General features: G+C 42.3%; 1 protein-coding gene across 2 annotated transcripts in view; it reads right to left on the bottom strand.

Annotated features, from left to right (window-relative positions):
- The window catches only part of BAG4 (BAG cochaperone 4), a 43376-nt gene that overhangs the window by 10537 nt on the left and 13566 nt on the right, over positions 1 to 19273 (bottom strand). The window contains exons 2-4 of one of the 2 annotated variants that reach the window (XM_003830732.5): positions 16814 to 16921; positions 1900 to 2154; positions 383 to 637 (exon numbers count right to left, since the gene is read on the bottom strand). In XM_003830732.5, coding sequence (XP_003830780.3) covers positions 383 to 637; positions 1900 to 2154; positions 16814 to 16921 — 618 coding nt within the window. The remainder of the gene's footprint in view (positions 1 to 382; positions 638 to 1899; positions 2155 to 16813; positions 16922 to 19273) is intronic. The other variant, XM_003830733.5, reaches the window with a different exon arrangement.

Raw genomic sequence — 19273 nt, 5'->3', positions numbered from 1 at the left:
CACAAGTGATAATGTTCAAGTCTGTGGTTTAAATACAAGCTCACGCTACAGATATTTCACATTGGTTTTGTCTTCTGTTCATAGATTATTTGAAGTAGTAAAATGCATCTTTGCATTTAATGTTTAGAAGAATTACAACAAATAGAAAATGTGTATCTTTCTGTCTTTTAACAAAAACGATGTGAATCTAAATCTTCTCTAAATATAAAGTCTATTTAAAAAAAAAAAAAGGAAACCGAGCTGAGGTAAAGCTATAGATAAGTAGTCATCAACTTTTTGTAATTAGTCCCCATTTAACACAAACCAGTACAGAAACTATATAAACCATGTTATGTTCTCTTAATTACACACACATTAAAGGAACAACATTTAGGTCTCCTACCTTGGGCTGCTGGACTGGGGGTGAAGGGGGTGACTGGGGAGAGCCACTGCTAGGCCATGGTGAAGTACTTTCGGTCATGTAGAGATTGCCGGGTGGTGCTGAGGGCGCTGATGAAGGCCAGGGATAACGGCCACCCATTCCATAAGCACCAGGAGAAGCCCACGCATCTTCTTGTGGCCGTACAGTCGGTCCTGATTGTGGAACACTACGATTACCATCTCCATAAGGATAATGGGGCAGGGTCATTCCAGGGTTCTAGATTGAGAGGAAGAAATATACCAGTCATTGTGAAAAACTTATAATAAAAATATTCTGCTACAGGCAGATTCTGAGATGCTTCCTCTCTTCTTAACAGAGTATACATTAGCTGCTACTGGACTAAACTGTAGTAAATCTAATTAATCAGCTGCAGTAATTTCTCCAAGCCTCAAAAAGTTGGTTCCAAAGATACCAGGGGTAGATTTAATGACAATAAAACTCAGAAGGAATAAGGCCTAAAAATTCAATGGATGAAACCCAAGTCTGTCCCATAGATACTATAAACAAACAGACCCATATGCTATAAGGAAGCACAAATAAAGACATGTTAGAACTCCTCTTGAAGTGAACAGAGAAATAAACATAGTTATTCACAGAATATTAAAAAAACATGAACCTGGCCAGGCGCGGTGGCTCACGCCTGTAATCCCAGCACTTTGGGAGGCTGAGGTGGGCGGATCACGAGGTCAGGAGATCGAGACCATCCTGGCTAACAAGGTGAAACCCCATCTCTACTAAAAATACAAAAAAAAATTAGCTGGGCGCGGTGGCGGGCGCTTGTAGTCCCAGCTACTCGGGAGGCTGAGGCCGGAGAATGGCATGAACCCGGGAGGTGGAGCTTGCAGTGAGCCTAGACCATGCCACTGCACTCCAGCCTGGGCGACAGAGCGAGACTCCGTCTCAAAAAAAAAAAAAAAAGAACCTAACAGGGTGCTAAAAAAGGCTAAGATTTGCCTGGCACGGTGGCTCATGCCTGTAATCCCAGCACTTTGGGAGGCCGAGGGGGGCAGATCACGAGGTCAGGAAATCAAGACCATCCTGGCCAACATGGTGAAACCCCATCTCTACTAAAAATACAAAAATGAGCTGGGCGTGATGGCGCGTGCTTGTAATCCCAGCTACTTGGGAGGCTGAGGCAGAAGAATTGCTTGAACCCAGGAGGTAGAGGTTGCAGTGAGCCAAGATCACGCCACAAAAAAAAAAAAAAAAAAAAAAGGCTAAGATAGGGAAACTTTCAAGCAGCAACTCTCTAAAGATTACTTTCAGTATAAAAATTTATGATTATGACATCTAAGGTACCTTCAGCCAAAGTCCATTTACTGCAATAGCTGCCACAAATAAGAAAGGCATCAATATAAAAGCCTTCCCAATCTAGAAGTGTCTTATTAAATCAGCACTAGTATGAACAGATGCTCTTCCACTGTTTACAGGAGGCAGAGACTTTGAATTCATTTTTTTCCCAATAGAAAACAACTCACCTGTGAAGGCGGATATCCTGGAACCTGCCCCCTAAGAGGGGGTGCTTCAGTCTGACAGTCCTGCTGGGGATAGATCCAACGAGAGACTGGAGTTGGGCTGTTGCCAGATGAACGGTAAGTACTTGGAACTTCTGTGGAGTAACTGGTCTGAGTATAACCAGGTGCATAATAAGCCCCTGAGTATGAGGCAGTATTTGCCCCAGGGCCTGGGGGGTATGTTGGACCATACGCTCCATTTGTATAAGAATTCAAACTCTGAAAAAAACCAAGTTGAGTGAAAAAAAGATGAATTAGTAGAAGAGCTGAAATGCCCTGACTTAATGCCTAAACTTGAAAACTTTGAGAAGATGTTAATCACTAATGCAGGCCAGGCACAGTGGCTCATGCCTGTAATCCCAGCACTTTGGGAGCCCAAGGTGGGAGAATCATTTGAGGTCAGGAGTTTGAGACCAGCCTGGACAACATAGTGAGACCCTGTTTCTACAAAAATAAAATAAAATAATTAGCCAGGCATTGCCAGGCACAGTGGCTCAAGCCTGTAATCCTAGCACTTTGGGAGGCTGAGGCGGGTGGATCACCTGAGGTCAGGAGTTCTAGACCAGCCTGGCCAAAATGGTGAAACCCCATCTCTACTAAAAATACAAAAATTAGCCGGGCATGGTGGCAGGCGCCTGTAATCCCAGCTACTCGGGGGGCTGACGCAGGAGAATCGCTTGAACCCAGGAGGCGGAAGTTGCAGTGAGCCAAGATCGTGCCATCGCACTCCAGCCTGGGGGACAAGAGTAAGACTTCATCTCAAAAAAAAAAAAAATTATCTAGGCCTCATGGCGCACATCTGTAGTCCAAGCTACTCAGGAGGCTGAGGTGAGAGGATTGCTTGAGCCCAGGAGGTCAAGGCTGCAGTGAGTCATGGTTGTACCACTGCACTCCAGCCTGGGCAACAGAGTGAGACTCTGTCTCAGAAAGTATAAGAAAACAAAAAAATTATTTAAAAAGACTATAGAGACAGACCTAGCTCTGCCATAGACTTTGTATTTAACCTTCCCTAACTTCAGTTTCTCCATCAGGAAAATGAAGATCATAAACGTATCTTTGAGGATTACTGTCAAAATTAAATAAGATGACATATATAAAAGGTTTAGCATAGTGTCTGGCATATAGTATGCTCAATAAATGGTAATTATTTGTATTATGACTGTTGTTAGTATTATCATGGCTGGGTCATGACATGAACCCAGATCTGACTCTGAAGTCCAGTTCTTTGTATTACACCATCACTCTGCATCCCAAATGATACCAACAACAAACTCCTCATATATTGCTCACTGTAGTTTTAAATAACCTATTCAGACTCTTATCCACACCCAGAATCCTCAGTTTAATAATCCAAACAAGATTCAAGCTAGGCAGGCGCACAGGCTCATGCCTGTAATCCCAGCACTTTGGGAGGCTGAGAAGGGAGGATCACTTTTTTTTTTTTTTGAGATGGAGTCTTGCTCTGTCACCCAGGCTGGAGTGCAGTAGCAAGATCTCGGCTCACTGCAACCTCCACCCCCCAGATTCAAGCGATTCTCCTGCCTCAGCCTCCCAAGTAGCTGGGATTACAGGCATGCTATAATTTTTGTACTTTTAGTAGAGATGGGGTTTCACCATCTTGGCCAGGCTGGTCTCGAACTCCTGACCTCATATCCACCCGCCTCAGCCTCCCAAAGTGCTGGGATTACAGGCATGAGCTACTGCATCCAGCCTAGGAGGGAGGATCACTTGAGCTCAGGAGTTACAGACCAGCCTCAGGAATATAGTCAAACCCCATCTATTAAAAAAAAAAAAGTAATTTTTTAAAAAAGATTCAAGCTTAGTGCTAAATTTAAATGATCACCTCAACGTGTTCTATTAATTTCTACTTTACCCTTTAAAAACAGTGAAAACACAGAATCCAGTTTTCCTATACTCATCTCTATCTCGAAGACTATATAATCTTTCCCACTTTAGGTATAAGGATACCCATGACCAAAGAATTCCATGCAGGATGAGGTGTAATAAACAGTCAGCAATGCATTCCCTGAGCAGAAGACCATGAACCACCACTATGTTAAAACTACTAAGAGGCTGTTAAGGTCTTCGGGCATAAACAAAGAACTCCGTAATACATCACACACACAATTGGAGACTTAATAAAACATTATGTGACTTTTTGTACTGTTATTCAACTTCTAGAAATCCTAAGGAAATGATTCAACTAGAGAAAAAGTTATAGACATGAAGTTCTTCATCGCAGCATTATTTACAATCACACAAAATTGTAAACTACCTAAATGTCCTATAATAATGGAATCTTTAAGTAGATTAAAGACTATTCATTGAAAAAATTGTATTCAGTCTTCAAATTTTATTGTTATGCCTAGGCGCACAGACTCATGCCTGTAAAAATCCCAGCGTTTTGGGAAGCCAAGGTGGGAGAATTGCTTGAGCCCAGGAGTCTGAGAACAGCCTGTGCAAACAGCAAGACCTCATCTCTACAAAAAAAAAAAAAAAAAAAAAAAGTAATTAGCTGGGCGTGGTATGGCACAGCTATAGTCCTTAGCTACACAGGAGGCTGAGGCAGGAGGATCGTTTGAGCCTAGGAGTTCAATGTTACAGTGAGCTATAATCAAGCCACTGTTCTCTAGCCTGGGTGACAGTAAGACCCTGTCTTCAACTAGCTAACTAACTAAATAAATATTTTACTGTTAGAACTGACCAGATATTTAATGATATGAAATAATTATTTTTAAGGTTGTTTTTTTCCTTTTAAGTTTTAATTTTTAATTAAAAATGTTTAAAAACATTGTGGTTATGTTTTTAAAACTTCCTTATATTTTAAAGAAACATACTTAGGTATTTATAAGTGATAAAATGATATCTGAAATTGCTTCAAAATACTCCAAGGAAATACTCCAAGAATAAATACACGACGGCCATGTACTGATAACCCATTGAAACCAATAGATGGGTTCATGTTACTTTAGTGTGCGATTCTCATTGCTTTTATGTGGCTTTTGTTGTTTATTTTTTTTCTTTTTCCCTTCTCACAGGCGTTGTTTTTGTTTTTTTTTCCGTTGTTGTTGTTTTTCTTTAAATAGAAATGAGGTCAAGCTATGTTGCCAGGCTAGTCTCAAACTTTTAGGCTGAAGTGATCCTGGCACCTCAGCCTCCCAAAGTGCTGGGATTATACCATGCCTGGCCATTACTTTTTTTTCTCCCCAAGACACCCAGGGTAGAATGCAGTGGCACAATCACGGCTCACTGCAGCCTCAAACTCCTGGGCTCAAGCAATCCTCCCACCTTAGCATCCTAAGTAACTGGGACCACAGGCATGCACCACCATGCCTGGCTAATTTTTGTATTTTTTGTAGAGACAGGGTTTGGCCATGTTGCCCAGGCTGATCTCGAACTCCTGGGCTCAAGCAATCCACTCGCCTCAGCTTCCCAAAGTGCTGGGATTACAGGTGTGAGCCACCACATCTGGCCAGCCATTACTTTTGATGCTTGAAAATTTCCTTGATTCCTGGAATTACTTCCTGGTTTTGAGATGTCTTCATGAGTTCACTGCTTCTTTTCCCAAATAACCACTGTCCTGACAGATCACAAAGCTGTCACATGCATGTTTACAAAAGAACACAGAATCAGATTATATAACAGCCTTGCAGTTGCTTAAGATGTTTGTTAAGGATGAGCTAAAGATCCTATTTCAGAAACGTGGCAAAGTTTTTAAGTCTTTGTCTGAAAAGCAGCTTGTGTGAAAGTTGCCAATGCCAAGATGGAGTCACTTACATCAGACCCAAAATGGAGGGGGAGGTCACGAAGCAGGGGATCTCATGCACACATGTCTGCGATAAGTATTATCACAAGGACTTTTTTTTTTTTTTTTTGAGACAGGGTCTCCCTCTGTCACCCAGGCTAGAGTACAGTGGCACCATCATAGCTCACTGCAGCCTAGATCTCCCAGGCTCAAGTTATCCTCCTGCCTCAGCCTCCCAAGTAGCTTGGACTACAGGTATGAGCCACTGCACCCAGCCTATATCACAGGGCTTTCTAAAAACTCACAAGAAATCCCTGTAGGCTCTACTCATCTTGCTTGTCCTACATATGTCTGTAACAGGACTTATCACAAAAAATTCCTCAACCAGGCACGGTGGCTCACACCTGTAATCTGAGCACTTTGGGAGGCCAAGGCGGGCGGATCACGAGGTCAGGAGATTGAGACCATCCTGGCTAACACGGTGAAACCCTGTCTCTACTAAAAATACAAAAAATTAGCCGGGCGTGGTGGCAGGCGACTGTAGTCCCAGCTACTCGGGAGGCTGAGGCAGGAGAATGGCGTGAACTCGGGAGGCGGAGCTTGCAGTGAGCCAAGATCGCGCCATGGCACTCCAGCCTGGGCGACAGAGTGAAACTCTGTCCAAAAAAAAAAAAAAAAAAAAAATCCCTCAAGACTGCAGTTTCACATAAGCCATCTTCATAAGAACACTCGCTTAGCAATGAGTTTCCAGTAACATCAGCTCCTACAACAGGCCCCTGTGACCAATGATGTTTGTCTTAAAACAGCTTATATGGACTTCTCCTCTTTCCCTTTAAAAGTTTCCCCTTACTACAACTTCTCCAGATATGTAGGGGATGATTATCTATGGTACGCGCATCTGAAATTGTAATTCTCTGTTTATTTCCAAACAGATTCATTTCTTTGAAGAGTCCTTCTCTCTGTTGTTATTTTAGGTTGACACTTGGAGCACAGCAAAGAAAATACAGGAGTTCCTTGCACCATTTAGAGTCATAATACGGAATCCAAAAAGGAAGAAAATGCTTCTAGGGCTTCAGGACAGATTTCTGTTACCTATTAAAGTATGTCATAAAAATGAAGGACTTGGCCAGGCGTGGTAGCTCATTCTTGTAATTCTAGCACTTTGAAAACCAAGGCAGGCGGATCGCTTGAGGTCAGGAGTTCCAGACCAGCCTGGGCAACAAAGTGAGACCCCATCTCTACAAAAAATACAAAAATTAGCCAGGTGTAGTGGCGTATGCCTAAGGTCCCAGCCACTCAAGCAGTTAAGGTGGGAGGATCACCTGAGCCAGAGGAGATTGAGGCTGCAGTGAGCTGTGATAATGCCATTGCACTCCAGCCTGAGAAATAGAAGAAAAAAAAAAGGGGGCCGAGCACAGTGGCTCATGCCTGTAATCCTAGCACTTTGGAAGGCCAAGGCAGGTGGACTGCTTAAACTCAAAGAGTTTAAGATAAGCGGGGGCAACCCCCTCTCTACAAAAAATACAAAAATTAGCTGGGAATGGTGGCATGTGCCTGTAGTCCCAGCTACTCAGGAGGCTGCAGTGGGAGGATCGCTTGAGCCCAGGAGGTGGAGGCTGCAGTGAGCCGATATCATACCACTGTACTCCAGCCTGGGTGACAGAGGGAGACCTGGTCTCAAAAAAAGAAAGAAAAGGAAAGGAAAAAGAAGGACTTAAGAACAAAGTAGAAGCAACTCAACCGAGTTTGAATAATACTGAGAAAACCTCACGAACTTTATTAACAGTTGGGTGAGACAATATCTTCTGCTTCCAGAGATATAGCCTGAGATTGTGAACTTCCGTGCTGTTCACACCCTACTCCATGAATCGCCCTCCATGCTCCTCTCAAAAGTCCACACTATTAGTTAAAGAATGAAGTTCTGAAAAATGAGGAAGGCTTTAGTTCAAATGCTGCCCTAATACTTGCATAGCACATAAACTGCACCTGGCACATGGCAGGCTAATCAACTTGGTAGATTGGTCAGATACCTTAGCAACATTAACAGCTTCTTAAAAAAAAAAAAAAAAAATATATATATATATATATATATATATAAATTCCACACTCAGAATAAATGCATGAAATTACATATTCTTGGCTTATTATAGCTACTTTTGAATGAGAATTTTTAAGATTTATAAAACCAACCAAACAGAAGAATGACCATGTGGCAAGGCTAACCCAAGGACGTAGCTGGAAGGTAAAGACATGATACTGCTTAATTTTTTAAAAAGGAAACCAGTCATATCTATATACCACTATAGGAGTCTATCTTGGATAGAAGCTAGACCAAGTGCAATGGCTCACGCCTGTAATCCCAACACTTTGGGATGCTGAGGTAGAAGGATCACCTGAGCCCAGGAGTTCAAGACCAGCCTAGGCAACATAGTGAGACCCCATCTCTGCAAAATATTTAAAAATTAAACCAGGTGTGGTTGCACGCACCTGTACCTAGGACACTGAGACAGGAGGATCACTTAAGTCCAGGAGTTCAAGGTTACAGTGATCTATGATTATGCCACTACAATGAACTGGGTGGTAGAGCAAGACTATCTATCTCAAGAAACAAACAAAAAAAGATGATGATAAATGTATAATCCCCATGTGATGTTTCGCCAGAAAATACACATGTGCTCACCTCAAAAAGGTGAATGTCTAGACACCTTTGGGTTATTTTAAATCCAACAACTTGTATGTTGTATCTAAAAACATTTGCACATTATTACTGTTGCTTTTAAAAAGTTACTACTAAATTATAAGTTAATCTTTTTTGAACCTACATATGAATGTAATAAATACTTTTACCTAAGGGGGAAAATGTTATGAGAAAAAGCAATCTTTATCAGTAAGATCAGTGAAATCAGAAAAATTAACATCAACTTATAATTCATGACTATGAGTTTTGTCTCCCTCTTACATTAACTGTAAAAGTACACATGCTACTCTCCAAACTGATCTATGATGCAATCTCAATAAAAATCTCAGCTGCCTGGCCAGGCATGGTGGCTCATGCCTGTAATCCCAGCACTTTGGGAGGCCAAGGCAGGCGGATCACCTGAGGTCCGGAGTTCGAGACCAGCCTGACCAACATGGAGAAACCCCATCTGTACTAAAAATACAAAATTAGCCGGGCGTGGTGGCGCATGCCTGTAATCCCAGCTACTCCAGAGGCTGAGACAGGAGAATGGCTTGAACTCGGGAGGTGGAGGTTGCTGTGAGCCAAGATCGTGCCATTGCACTCCAGCCTAGGCAACAAGAGCAAAACTCCAGCTCAAAAAAAAAAAAGAAAAAAAGAAAATCTCAGCTGCCTTTTTTACATAAGTTGAAAAGCTGATCCTAAAATTCATATGAAAATGTAAGCAACCCAGAATAGCCGAAACCATATGGAAGAAGAAAAAGAAAAAAGAGAGAGTCCATCTCTTTGGAGAGACTCATACTTCCTGATTTCAAATTTTACTTCAGAGCCACAGTAATCAAAACAGTTTGGTATTGGCTTAAGGAAGACATATAGATTAATGGGACAGAATTGAGAGTCTGGAAATAAACCCTTACATTTATGATTTTTAAGAAGGGTACCCAGGCTGGGCACGGTGGCTCATGCCTGTAATTCCAGCACTTTGGGAGGCCGAGGCAGGTGGATCACTAGAGGTCAGGCGATCCAGATCAGCCTGTGCAACATGGTAAAACCCTGTCTCTACTAACAATACAAAAAAAATTAGCCCGGCATGGTGGCAGCCGCCTGTAATCCTAGCTACTCGGGAGGCTGAGGCAAGAATCACTTGAACCTGGGAGGCAGAGGTTTCAGTGAGCAGAGATTGCACCACTACACTCCATCCTGGGCGACAGAACAAGACTCTGTTTCAAAAAAAAAAAAGGGGGGTACCAAGATAATTCAGTGGAAAAAACATAGTCTTTCAACAGATGATACTGAGACATAACTATCCACATGTAAAGCAGTGAACTTGGGCCTTACTTTGCACCATATTGCAAAAATTAACTCAAAATGAATCATAGACCTAAATGTGAGAGCTAAAACTATAAAAAAATTCTAAGAAGAAATCGGGCTGGGCGCGGTGGCTCACATCTGTAATCCCAGCACTTTGGGAAGCTGAGGTAGGTGGACCACGAGGTCAGGAGGTCAAGACCATTCTGGCTAACATGGTGAAACCCTGTCTCTACTAAATAAACAAAAAATTAGCCAGGTGTGGTGGCGGGCGCCTTTATTCCCAGCTACTTGGGAGGCTGAGGCAGGAGAATCACTTTAACCCAGGATGTGGAGCTTGTAGTGAGCCAAGATTGTGCCACTGCACTCCAGCCTGGGCGACAGAGCGAGACTCTGCCTCAAAAAAAAAAAAAAAAAAGAAATCACAGGAGTGAATCTTTATGATCTTTGGTTAGTCAAAGTCTTCTTGGATAAGACATCAAAAGCAGGAGCAACAAAATAAAAAACAAAAAAATTGCACTTGATCAAAATTAAAAGCTTTTGTGTTTCAAAGGACACCATCAAGAGTGTGAAAAGCCAACCCACAGAATGGAAGAAACTATTTGCAAATCATATACAGTCATGCACTGCATAACTATGTTTCAGTCAGCAGTGGACTGCATACATAACAGTGGTCCCATAGGATTATAATGGAGCCAAATAATTGTATTGCCTTGCAACAGTGTAGCTGTCATATGGATAGCACAATGCATTACTCACCTGTTTATGGTGACGCTGGTGTAAACAAACTTGCTGTGTGCCAGTTGTATATAACACATACAATTATATGTAATACATAATACTTGATGATGACAATTGACTATGTTACTGGTTTATGTATTTACTACATACGACATTTGTTATCATTATCTTAGCATGTACTCCTTCTACTTGTACATTTTTTAAAGGTTAACCGGAAAACAGCCACAAGGAGGTCCTTTGGGAGGTATTCCAGAACCAGGCATTTATCATAGGAGATGACAGTTCCCACGCGTCTTATTGCCCCAAGATGAGGAGGTGAAAGACAGTGATACTGATGATCCTGACCCTAGGTTGGCCTATGCTAATGTATGTTTGCGTCTTCCTTTTTAACACAAACAGTTTTAAAAATACAAAAACAGCCACGCATGGTGGCTCACGCCTTTAATCCCAGCACTTTGGGAGGCCAAGGAGGGCAGATCACCAGGTTGGGAGATCGAGACCATCTTGGCTAACACAGTGAAACCCCATCTCCACTAAAAATACAAAAAATTAGCCGGGCGTGGTGGCAAGCGCCTGTAGTCCCAGCTACTCAGGAGGCTGAGGCAGGAGAATTGCTTGAACCTGGGAGGCGGAGGTCGCGGTAAGCCGAGATCGCACCACTGCACTGCAGCCTGGGCGACAGAGTGAAACTCCATCTCAAAAAAAAAAACAAAAAACAAACAAAAAACAAAAAAACCTTAAAAACAGGAAAAAGCTTAATAGAATAAGGATATAAAGAAATTTTAAAAAAAAGAAATAAAACTTTTTTTTTTTTTTTTGAGATGGGAGTCTCGCTCTGTTGCCCAGGCTGGAGTGCAGTGGCGTGATCTCGGTTCACTGCAAGCTCTGCCTCCCGGATTCACACCATTCTCCTGCCTCAGCCTCCCGAGTAGCTGGAACTACAGGCGCCTGCCACCTCGCCGGGCTAATTTTTTGTATTTTTAGCAGAGACGGGGTTTCACCATATTAGCCAGGATGGTCTCGATTTCCTGACCTCGTGATCTGCCCGCCTTGGCCTCCCAAATTGCTAGGATTACAGGAGTGAGCCACCGCACCCGGCCCCAAGGAAACATTTTGGTACAGCTGTACAGTATGTTTGTATTTTAAGCTAAGTATTACTATAAGAGTCAAAGCTTTTTAAAATTTAAAAGTTTATAAGGCCAGGTGCAGTGGCTCACTCAGGCCTATAATCCCGGCACTGTGGGAGGCTGAGGTGGACAGATCACCTGAGGTCAGGAGTTCAAGACCAGCCTGGCCAACATGATGAAACCCTGCCTCTACTAAAAACACAAAAATTAGCCAGGTGTGGTGGCACACGCCTGTAGTCCCAGCTACTAGGGAGGCTGAGGTGGCAGGATCGCTTGAACCCAGGAGATGGAGGTTGCAGAGAGCCGAGATCACGCCACTGCACCCCAGTCTGGGGGACAGACTGAGACCCTGTCTCAAAAAAATAACTTAAAATAAAATAATAAAATAAAATAAAGTTTATAAAGTAAAAAAGTTACAGTATTTATTGAAGAAAGAATTGTTATACAAATTTATGGTAAACTAAGTGTACAATGCTTATAAAGCCTACAATAGTGCACAGTAATATCCTAGACCTTCACATTCACTCACCACTCACTCACTGACTCACCCAGAGTAACTTCCAGTCCTGCAAGTTCCATTCATGGCAAATGCCCTGTACAAGTGTGATATAATATTTTGTTATCTTTTATCTGTATTTTTACTGTATCTTTTCTATATTTAGATGTGTTTAGATACACCAGTACTAACCATGGTGTTACAATTGCTTACAGTATTCAGTACAGTAACATGCTGTACAGGTTTGTAGCCTAAAAGCCATAGGCTATACCATATAGCCTAGGTATATAGTAAGCTGTACCATCTAGACTTGTGAAAGTACACTCTATGATGTTTGCACAATGACAAAATTGCCTCTTGATGCATTTCTCAGAAAATATCCCCATTATTAAGCAATGAATGACTACATTTGATAAGAAACTTGTATCTAGAATGTATAAAGAATGCTTAAAACTCAACAATAAAAAGACAACCCAATTTTAAAATGGTCAAGGAATCTTTTCTTTTTTGAGACAGAGTCTTGCTCTGTCACGCAGACTGGAGTGCAATGGCGTGATCTCATCTCGGCTCACTGTAACCTCTGCCTCCTGGGTTCAAGCAATTCTCCTGCCTCAGCCTCCCAAGTAGCTGGGATTACAAGCGCCTGCCACCACGCCCAGCTAATTTTTGTATTTTTAGTAGTGAAGGGGTTTCACCATGTTGGCCAGGCTGGTCTCAAACTCCATACCTCAAGTGATCTGCCCACCTTGGCCTCCCAAAGTGCTGGGATTACAGGTGTGAGCCACCGCACCAGGCCCAAAGAATCTAAATAGACATTTCTCCAAACAAGATATACAAATGGCTAATAAGCACACTAAAAGATGCTCAAATCATTAGTCATCAGAGAACTGCAAATCAAAACCACTTTGCACCCACTAAGATGGCTATAATAATTTTTTTTTTTTGAGACGGAGTCTCGCTCTGTTGCCCAGGCTGCAGTGCAGTGGCACAATCTCAGCTCACTGCAAGCTGCCTCCTGGGTTCATGCCATTCTCCTGCCTCAGCCTCCCAAGTAGCTGGGACTACAGGTGCCCGCCACCATGCCCGGCTAATTTTTTGCATTTTTAGTAGAGATGGGATTTTACCATGTTAGCCAGGATGGTCTCAATCTCCTGACCTCGTGATCTGCCTGCCTCGGCCTCCCAAAGTGCTGGGATTACAGGCGTGAGCCACCACGCCCGGCCTATAATAATTTTTTTAAAGGAAAATAAGTATTGGTAAGGATGTGGAGAAATCAGAGCCCTCATACATTGCTGATGGGACTATAAAATGGTGCAATCCCTTTGGAAAACCATTTGCTAGTTCCTCAAATTGATACATATAGGGTTACTCTATGACCAAGCAATTCCATTTCTAGGTATAGACCCAAGATAAATAAAAACATATTTCCACATAAAAATTTGTACATGAAGGTTGTAGCAGCATCATTTATAAAAGACAAAAACGAAAGACAACCCAAATATCTATCAATTGATGAAATTTGGTATATCCTGAGAACATGGAGAAGTTTGAAAACATTACACAGTGACAGAAGCCAGAAACAAAATGCCACATACTGTATGATTCCATACAAAATGTCTGGTTAGAAAAATCCTGAGAGATAAAAAAGTAGATTACAGGTTGCCAAGAGCTGAGGGGAGGGAGTAATGACATTTCAAGTTCAGGGTTTCTATTCGGGGTGATGACAGTGTTCCAGAATTAGACAGTGATAATGGGTAAACTTTGTGAATATACTAAAAACCAAATGAATTGTACACTTTGAAGGGTGGATTTTATAGTATGTGGCCAAACCACAACTATGTAACATTTAGCAATAACAATGTCTACTTCTCAATTTCAGTCACAGGGATGAGGCTGACACAAGTAAAATCAAAGTTTGTGGTAAGTACTAACATGATCTTTATTTTACATTCCATTATCTCTGATCAACCTCATCCTTAAGTTCATATATACATGATTATTATAGGCCAGGCACAGGGGCTCACACCTGTAATCCCAGTGCTTTGAGAGGCCAATTTGGGAGGATAGCTTGAGGCTAGGGGTTTGAAACCAGCCTAGGCAACACAGCAAGACCCTGTCTCTACAAAAAAGCAAACAAATTAGCAAGGCATGGTGATGTACACTTTTAGTCCTAGCTACTCAGGAGGCTGAAGTGGGAGGATCTCTTGAGCCCAGGATTGGGAGACCAGCTTGGGTAACATGGCGAAACCCTAACTCTACAGAACAAATTTTAAAAATTAGCTGGGCATAGTAATGTGCACCCGTGGTCCCAGCTACTCAGGAGGCTGAAGTGGGAAGATCACTTGAGGCCAGGAGGTCGAGGATGCAGTGAGCTGTCATCATGCCACCATACTCCAGCCTGGGCTACAGAGCAAGACTCTGTCTCAAAAAAACAAACAAAAGCCAGGTGCAGTGGCTCACGCCTGTAATCCCAGCACTTTGGGAGGCCGAGACGGGTGGATCACGAGGTCAGGAGATCAAGACCATCCTGGCTAACACAGTGAAACCCTGTCTCTACTAAAAATACAAAAAATTAGCTGGGCGTGGTGGCGGGCGCCTGTAGTCCCAGCTACTCGGGAGGCTGAGGCAGGAGAATGGCGTGAACCCGGGAGGCAGAGCTTGCAGTGAGCCGAGGTCGTGCCACTGCACTCCAGCCTGGGCGACAGAGCGAGACTCGGCCAAAAAACAAACAAACAAAAAAAAACCCCAAAAAAAACACCCCAGTAATATGGCTAGATAAAAAAATATAATGGAAATATGCAAATATGACAATTACTCCTTTGTTAGTACAACCATTTTGAAAAGTAATTTGGCTGTATCTAATAAAAATGTACACACCTGGCCGGGCATGGTGGCTCATGCCTGTAATCCCAGCACTTTGGGAGGCCAAGGTGGGCGGACCACGAGGTCAGGAGTTCGAGACCAGCCTGGCCAACACGGTGAAACCCCATCTCTACTAAAAATACAAAAATTAGCCGGGCATGGTGGCAGACACCTGTAATCCCAGCTACTCGGGAGGCTGAGGCGGAGAATCATTTGAACCTGAGAGGCGGAGGTTGCGATGAGCTGAGATCGCGCTATTGCACTCCAGCCTGGGTGACAGGGTGAGACTCTATCTCAAAAAAAAAAAAAGTACACACCTAAACCCAAAAATTCCAGACCCTAAGGAAATTCTTATCTCGTATTTATATAACAGAAAGATGAAAACCAACGATGAGCAAAAGAAGCAAGCTGCAGGAGTGTGTTTGTTAGTATGAAATCACACATCTCAAGTTTAAAAACATGTAAAATAAAAGTATATAAAGTTTATGGATACACAGGCAAGTAGTAAAGGCATAAAAACACAAATGGGGTAATAAATATAACTTCAGGCCGAGCACGATGGCTCATGCTTGTAAACCCAGCACTTTGGGAGGCCAAGGTGGGCAGATCACCTGAGGTCAGGAGTTTGAGACCAGCCTGGCCAACATGGTGAAACCCTACCTCTACTAAAAATCCAAAAACTGGCCGGGCGTGGTGGCTCACGCCTATAATCCCAGCACTTTGAAAGGCCGAGGCAGGCAGATCACCAGGTCAAGAGATTGAGACCATACTGGCCAACATGGTGAAACCCCATCTCTACTAAAAATACAAAAATTAGCTAGGTGTGGTGGCACATGCCTGTAGTCCCAGCTACTTGGGAGGCTGAAGCAGGAGAATCACTTGAACCCAGGAGGCAGAGGCTGCAATGAGCCAAGATCATGCCACTGCACTCCAGCCTGGCGACAGAGCAAGACTCCACCTCAAAAAAAAAAAAAAAATCAAAAAATTAGCTGGGTATGGTGGTGCGTGCCTGTAGTCCCAGCTACTCAGGAGGCTGAGGCAGGAGAATCACTTGAACCTGTGAGGAGGAGGGTGCAGTGAGCTGAGATCATACCACTGCACTCCAGCCTGGGCGACAGAAAATGACCCTGTTTCAAATAAATAAATAAATAAAATTTCAGTAAATGAAAAGAAGTGTCATTGGGCTTCAATTGTATTTGGTTTACTTCTTTCTTAAAAATCTGAAACAAATGTGGCAAACAGAAATTGACAAATCTGCATGCTAGATTTTCGTGGGGTTTTTTTGTTTGTTTTTTGTTTTGAGACGGAGTCTCACTCGTCGCCCAGGCTGGAGTGTAATGGTATGATCTCAGCTCACTGCAACCTCCGCCTCCTGGGTTCAGGCGGTTCTCCTGCCTCAGCCTCCCAAGTAGCTGGGAGTACAGGCGCCCACCACCACACCCAGCTAATTTTTGTATTTTTAGTAGAGATGGAGTTTCACCATGTTGGCCAGGCTGGTCTTGAACTCCTAACCTCAGGTGATCTGCCTGCCTTGGTCTCCCAAAGTGCTGGGATTACAGCTGTGAGCCACTGCACCCGGCCCTGCATGCTAGATTTAAAATGTATATATTTTCTGTACTTTTTATAATTTTAAAATATTTTAAATTAAATGTCTGTAATCAGTGAAATTTTCAAAAATAAGTATATTTTATGTTTGTTCCTTCTGGGTCCTGAAAAATAATTTATTATGCCTCAAGCTATAGGTATATTTGCCTAGATATTTCCTTATCTCTGAGCTAAAAACATTAAGATGAGATTGATGGAGCCCATTAAAGCAAAGAAAAAAAACACACACTCATCACTGCTCTAAAATCTGCACAGGTTTTGAAAATAAATCTATTCATTAAGAAAAAGTTCAGAAAGTCTCTGTTTTTAAACCATACCTGGCCTTGCAATTCTGGTCTTACAGGATATGTACTTGGGTAAGGAGCCCTAGATCTCGCAGTAGAATTCCAATAGTTAGAATTGTAGCTAGGATATGGTGGCTGCTCCTAAGAAAAAAAGAAAAATAAATTCACTCTTAATAACATTCACACATCATTTTAAGATAGATTGATAGAGGCAGGTTATAAGGATTAAAAAAAAAAAAGCAATAGACAAAAAGCAATAAGCTGGGCACAGTGGCACACGCTTCTTGTCCCACTACTGCGGAGGCTGAGGTGGGTGGATCGCTTGAGCTCAGGTGATTGAGTCTAGTATGGTCAAGAGAGACCCCGTCTCTTAAAAACAAAAAATAAAAGAAAAAAGGCAATAGGACCCCACTATAAAACTGCTAATTATTCAGTACATGGTAAATCAAATGCTCTATGACAAAACAATTATTAGCTAGTAAAAAGCTGTTCTTATCCGTTTCGACAATGCCACCACACCAAATGCTATATAAAGGAATTCTACTACATCAAGATGATTAGCAAAATCAGAGACCTTAGATCACCTCTATCCTTCTCCAATAACTAATCCTCAAGACTACTAATTTAATTAGTGCAACAAAATGGTTCTTTGCTACTGTTATATTTACCAATAACTTTGGAACACAAAGACATTACTACTAGAGTTTAGCTCAAGCACATACATCTTCAATCTCCAACTTCTTTGCCTTGACACACCCTAGTTTTTCATATTCTACTCTGTGCTATGGCTAAGCTTTCCGCTGGCAGCCTCAGTGTCAGGCATTGATGCAGAACATTTACCAATCCAAAGAGAAAATCTAGCTACGACAATAATTTCATCAGCCTTTCTCTCCAACTCAGAAAGTTAATGCATGATTTGCAATAAGCCAATAAACTTTGATAAAAGACTAAATATACTCAAAACTTCTCAGAGCACCTATTATCTGGTTTATTACATACATTTATTATCCTATGAGTTATTTTGCTTTCAACTGTATAGATTTAGGGTTTTTTTTTTTTTTTTTTTTGAGACAGAGTTTCGCTCTTGTTGCCCAGGCTGGAGTGCAATGGCACGATCTCGGCTCACTGCAACCTCCGCTTCCCAGGTTCAAGCAATTTTCCTGCCTCAGCCTCCCGAGTAGCTGGGATTACAGGCACCTGCCACCACGCCCAGCTAATTTTTTGTACTTTTAGTAGAGACCGGGTTTCACTATTTTGGCCAGGCTCGTCTTGAACTCCTGACCTCAGGAGATCCACCCGGCTTGGCTTCCCAAAGTGCTGGAATTACAGGCGTGAGCCACTGTGCCCGCCCAAGTATAGTTTTAAGCTTGAACAGGACCTTCGACATTTTTTCTAAAACTTTGAATATGATTTCACAAAGAAATTCATTGGCAGCTGAAATAACTGAGAGATTATCACTATTAGCTTAACTGCACTACTTATCCATTTCATAATACTTTGTTTTCAGTAATACTTTGAATTTTTTTCAGTAATCATAATTATCAACACTGTTGGTACTGTTATCTTGGTACTGTTATGCGGGTATTATAGTTGCAAATGAATACTTACATTGGTATTGTTGGGAATCAGTATTTTCACAATGGGAGATAGGAGACACAGATATAAGAATAATGAAACTTAAAACCTTATAATCCTTAATTTGAATTGTAAATATCAGTATGAATTCAAACTGTATTTTATCTTCTTAAAAAAACCACCAACTTGGCCAGGCACAGTGGCTCACGCCTGTAATCCCACCACTTTGGGAGGCCTGACGCGGGTGGATCACCTGAGGTCAGGAGTTCGAGACCAGCCTGGCCAACACGGTGAAACCCCGTCTCTACTAAAAATACAAAAATTAGCTGGGTGTGGTGGTGGGTGCCTGTAATCTCAGCTACTCAGGAAGCTGAGGCACGAGAATAGCTTGAACCCAGGAGACAGAAGTTGCAGTGAGCAGAGATCATGCCACTGCACTCCAGCCTGGGCCACAGAGCAGAGACTCCGTCTCAAAAAAAAAAAAAAGACAACCCACCAACTTGGGCTGGGCGCAGTGGCTCAATCTGTAATCCCAGCACTTTGGGTAGCTGAGGCAAGAGGATTGCTTGGGGCCAGAGACCAGGAGTTCAAGACCAGCCTGGAAAATAATGAGACTCAGTCTTTACTCAAAAAAAAAAAAAAAAAAATGTCAGGTGGGCGTGATGATGGGTGCCTATAGTCCCAGCTACTCAGGAGGCTGAGAGGTGAGAGGCAGAGGCAAAGTCCAGAAATTCAAGGTTATGGTGAGCTATGATCTATGATTGTGCTACTGCACTCCAGCCTGGGCAACAGAGTAAGACCCCATCTTTAAAAAGAAAAAACCTACCGACTTGATAACCACACACAGAATATAATTCAAATAATTCTTGAACAGTTTTCTGAATGGACATCTTTAGTGGTACCTTTCTAAAAGCAAAA

This window comes from Pan paniscus, chromosome 7, assembly GCF_029289425.2.
Source record: "Pan paniscus chromosome 7, NHGRI_mPanPan1-v2.0_pri, whole genome shotgun sequence".
Taxonomy (NCBI): Eukaryota; Metazoa; Chordata; class Mammalia; order Primates; family Hominidae; genus Pan; species Pan paniscus.
Note: the sequence above shows the minus strand (reverse complement) of the source record. Positions and strands in the feature narration are given on the sequence as shown.